The sequence below is a fragment of the Punctularia strigosozonata genome (genome assembly GCF_000264995.1).
Source record: "Punctularia strigosozonata HHB-11173 SS5 unplaced genomic scaffold PUNSTscaffold_21, whole genome shotgun sequence".
In the NCBI taxonomy this organism is placed as follows: domain Eukaryota; kingdom Fungi; phylum Basidiomycota; class Agaricomycetes; order Corticiales; family Punctulariaceae; genus Punctularia; species Punctularia strigosozonata.
This window is the reverse complement of record NW_006767453.1, coordinates 310861-315475: the sequence shown is the minus strand read 5'-3', so window position 1 is coordinate 315475 and position 4615 is coordinate 310861. Positions and strand designations below refer to the sequence as shown.

At 50.4% G+C, this 4615-nt stretch overlaps 2 protein-coding genes across 2 annotated transcripts; both read right to left on the bottom strand.

The window, feature by feature from the left end:
• Nucleotides 1-561: 561 nt before the first annotated feature.
• PUNSTDRAFT_29952 (uncharacterized protein) lies at nt 562-747 on the bottom strand (the record flags this gene model as incomplete). Its single annotated transcript, XM_007388889.1, has 1 exon — nt 562-747. A coding segment is annotated over one exon (186 nt), but the record flags the coding sequence as incomplete, so codon positions are not given.
• A 1348-nt stretch (nt 748-2095) lies between these two features.
• Nucleotides 2096-3670, bottom strand: PUNSTDRAFT_47886 (uncharacterized protein; the record flags this gene model as incomplete). The annotated part of the gene is made up of 1 exon (XM_007388888.1): nt 2096-3670. One exon carries the CDS (start codon nt 3668-3670, stop codon nt 2096-2098), a length of 1575 nt encoding a protein of 524 aa, XP_007388950.1.
• Between the last annotated feature and the right edge of the window lie 945 nt (nt 3671-4615).

The window sequence follows — 4615 nt, the reverse complement described above, 5'->3', positions numbered from 1 at the left end:
GTGACCGGTGTCAGCCGCGTTGATTCGTCTAAGTCAGCTTTGGGCCACTGTCCCTGCCTTCCAGATAGCACAAACTTAATCACTTTGTAGATAGTTATAAGTATGTATCAGTCTAATAGTATATAGAGTGGCTAATATTATCATTCAAGACCTGAGTCTGGTTTCAATCATGGTATTTGTGCATTGGGAGACCTGCTATCATTACTATACAGATACATACCAAATCTATGGGTGCTATATTGACTGCACCTATGAGCTATGTATCACTATGTAGCTAGTACTTTGAACTATATTACCTATAATTACTATATAGCACTATATAGCAACTGTCCTACTTCTACATAGCAACCATAGCACTACATAGCATCTGGGCAACTTCTATATAGCATCCATAGCACTCCAATAGTGTCCATAGTTCTGAGGGGCAGCTATATAGATAAAGATTTTTTCAGATGTTGCAGCCGGCATATCGTATTTTATCGCCGCGGCCAGTGCACAAAACAGTTTATGGAGATCACCGTCCAAGGGTGCTTCAGTGGTAGAAGGGGGGTAGCAAAGCCGGAGAAGACAGTCTATGGTGGCGCTATCTTCCGCCATGTTGATGACAGGTGGTACCGGCTGCCCAACGTTCGCATCCATTGCTTGGGGCAGTGTGAACATATCAGAGAAAAATGGGGAGGCGAGCGACAAGATCAGTTTGTAGACGCGAAAATCCACGTTATCAGACGTGCGTAAAATGACATCTGCGCCCAGGGCGTCGAAGGGGGGGCGTACTGGGACAGATTCTAGCACAGTTACTGCTTACACGTCCTTTGGGATATTCTTCAACGCATCTAAAGAGCTGCGGTAGTTCCTCCTCCATCTAGCCCATGTTTTACGCTCAGACTTTGCATTGCGTTGATATTGGATGAGTCGGATATAGTCGGAAGCAGGTATATCATTGCATACAGGGCTTGATGGGTCCCAAGATCCTAGTGCTTGCATTGCTAGACATCTTTCTTCATCAAGGGAGAGACGGCATGCACATGTGTATGCTTGAAGCGCGTCCAATGACAGATCACCTATGTTCCTGCATAAGCATGCCCTGAGTGAAGCAACTGCAATCTTGAAGTCATAATCCAAAGCGAGCTTTAACACCAGTTCCGATTGTTTGATATCCGAGAATGAAGGGAGTTCAAGGGGGTAACAGAACCGTAGGAGTTTGTCAAGTGTCTGACTGTGTGTTGCGATCTCTAGGATTGGGAGTACATCTGGAGTAGAGGGGAGATTCTCTATGCGAGATTTGAGGATGGGGGATGCAATCAACATGATCTGGCAGAGGACGTGAAACCATATGCCATCGGAGGAGCGCAAGATTAAGTCTGCGTTTGGGTCGTCAAAAGGCCAGGCAGTTTTGTGCGAGGTTAGAGACGACTGGACCTCTGCACATGACACATTATCGTGTTCTTCGATAGCCATGAGAGGACGGAGGATCACTTCGTACTTTAATGCTTGTGTGATGGTTCGGTGAGAGTTGGCATTGAGCAGTGAGGCTCAGTTGCGCCTGTCGTCTACACGTGCGCACTTTGACCACCCGTGACCGTGCCATACCGCCTGACGGGCAACTGTACAATTGTAGCCACTAAATCAGAAGCTTGATGTATCAGCGTGTTATGGATCCTATGGTGCTGCATCATACATGCATGACATCACATTCGACGGTCTATTGCTGAGGTTTCGAATGTAGTACACAGCAGGTGGCATGTTGGCGTGATACATAGAATAATGGGTGTTATCAAGGTTGACAGGCATATTGCGGTGTACTATATTACACATTGCGGACATCCCGATCTACGGGAACTTTATGTCATGAATCCAGGTCGGCGTGATCCCAATGCTACGGCAACAACAGGTGTGTTTTATACATAGGTCTGACCCAGGCTCTCTCGAATCGCTGTAACGATTGAAGGCGCCACCTCGCAGCTATCTGCCATCACTTTGCTGGCAGCTGTGGCAAATCTCTGCTATACGTGCATTCCCCACCAATCGTCCATGTATGGCACAGTTGGCTATGCTGTAGGTAGGTAGGGATAAAAAGGAACCTACACCACAGATATTAGCCTTCATGATGAATCTCAAGGGAGTTGCGTACTTGGTCGATTATGCGTTGTATCTCGGCTTTCATTTGATCGCAGAATGCCTGCATCTTTGGGAGATCTGCAGGCAGCTTGGGGAGACAGGAAGGACATTTAAGCGACGATTCGGTCACCACAAAACTCCACAGCGTGTCAAGTGTTGTTGTGGAAGATGCGGCGCCTGGACGGTGCCTGAGTTTTTGCGCTGTGCTTGACATCCAACCCACCCAATTCTTTGCACCATTGCGATGAAACCAAACCACAGATGAGGGTCTGCATGCACAATCCATCCATGACTGAGTACCGTGCGAATACCAACTTGGAGCCAGCCCGTCGAGAGACACGGCGACGGCCGCGGCTGATGTCCCGCAAGCAACGTGATAACGCTGAAGTCGACAAAAGTCTGCTGCGACGACGCGGCGCCATTGATCAGACTCCTCCAACTCGGGAAGACTCTGCCTCAGGCACAGTTTGGCGGCCTCGAGGGCGATGTCGTCGAGCTCTAGACATCTTGCTATGGCATAAACGCCAGCTGGTTCCGGTTTGGCGCAGACTTCGACGAGGTGAGTGCATAGTACCCTGACCGCGGCTGACATGTCATACTTCAGTCCCGCTTGTAATGCATCGTGCAGCCGATCCAAATTCGTCGTAAGAGGTATGTCTATGGGGGAGGGTGGGTAACACAATGGGAGAAGGTCGCGCAAGGTGGGACTACGTTCCGAGACGTCGATCACGGGGGGATCTGACGGGCCGCCGGTCGCATGCGCTGCTTCCTGCGGCAAGGAGAACATGGCGCGAAAGAATGGAGAGGAAAAGGATAGCATGACCTTGTAGAGGCGGAAACCTACACCATCGGATGATCGCAATGTGACATCCGCAAGTGGATCGTCGAAGGTCTGGCGTGATGGTGATACTGCACTAGCATCAGCAGCACTCTTGTTGGAATAGAAGCTGGAATGGGGTCGACCACGAGTGTTTGGCTTGCGATTATACTTGATGAGCTGTATGTAGTCCGTGGCGGCGATATTATCAAATATTGGACTGTCCAGATCTTCAGCTTGTCTACTCCCCAGCATTCCGAGAGCCAGGTGTTTCTCTGAATATAGAGAAAGGCGGCATGCGCATGCATACACCCTGAGCGCATCCCAGGTCGATGCGTTCAGGTTCGTGCGCAGGCGTTCCGTAAGAACGCTGACTGCCAGTTTGATCTCGTAGGCCATAGCAAGCCCCAGGACAGGTTCCAATTGTTCGATATGAGCAAAGGAAGGGAAATCCACTGGGTAGCAATGACGAAGGAGCTGATCCAGCGTCGTGCTGTCCGTCGGAATTTCCAGGATTTGGGGCCCACCTACTGCAGATGGAAGGACCGCGAGACGAGACTTGATGTTCGGAGACGCAATTGACATGATCTTTCGGAGGACATGGAAGTCAACGCCATCGGAGGAGCGTATGATCAAGTCCGTTTCGATATCATCGAACGGCCAGGCAGCCGTTCGCGAGGTGGGGGTAGACGGGATTTCCGCAGACGTGGCTTGTTCGCTTTGGTCTGCAACCATCGCGGTCTCGGTGGTCTTGTATGTTCGTGCGCACCGTCCGAGGACGAAAGTGACGTGAGCGAGGTTGGGGGATGCTCGCGCGCGGTGTTGGCGCGCCACGACGCCACTTTCATCTCCCAGGTCCCTCATGTACGGAGGCCGTTTCCCGCCAGGTCTGTGAGGTGGCGTGACGGGACGTGACGCGGCATTGTTGTCACACTGGGCCATCTTTGGCATCCTGTGGCCATCGCGGCTAATCCTTTCCCTCTAGATACTGGACCCCTGTGCTGCGCCAAATCTCTCCTTAATATTTCTCTTGTAAAACAATATCATAACAAGAGATGATACAGGAGAATATCGAGAAAGATACCATTGTGACCGCCCTTGTGCACTGCCACATTACCAGTGTGTCAAGATCAGATACAGGCAAGGGGTAACGGAGTCGGAGGACCGAAGTCCGAAACGTATATACGTAGAATAGAATAAAATAGAAGGGAGGAACTCAAGAGTGAAGTCGGAGCGGAGTCAGAGACGCGTCGGAGACGCGTCGGCGTGAAGTCGATAAGTCGGAAACGTTGGTGGAGTCGAGATCGGATGCGGACCAAGCCTAAGCTCGTGCGCTAGGCTGCTACGCGCTCTGAGTCCGCAGGAGGAATAGAGTGAAGCTTAGTCGATATTCGAACTGACTATCTACGGTACAGTTCGACGGTTTATATGTACAAAAGAGAACAATGGTAAAGTCGGAGATGTCGGAGATCGGAGGCGCCGTTCGGCGCACAAAGGGAACATACGGAGACGAGAGATATCGTATGGAACACAAAGGGAACATATCTACGGAAGAGGCGGAAAGATCGGACCGAAAGATCCGTCGCAAGCGACGGGAAACTAAAGTCTACAAAGGGAAGCTATGATGTCAGACAAAGGGAACAGGAAACAGGAAAATCGGAGTTGAATCCGTTACAAGAT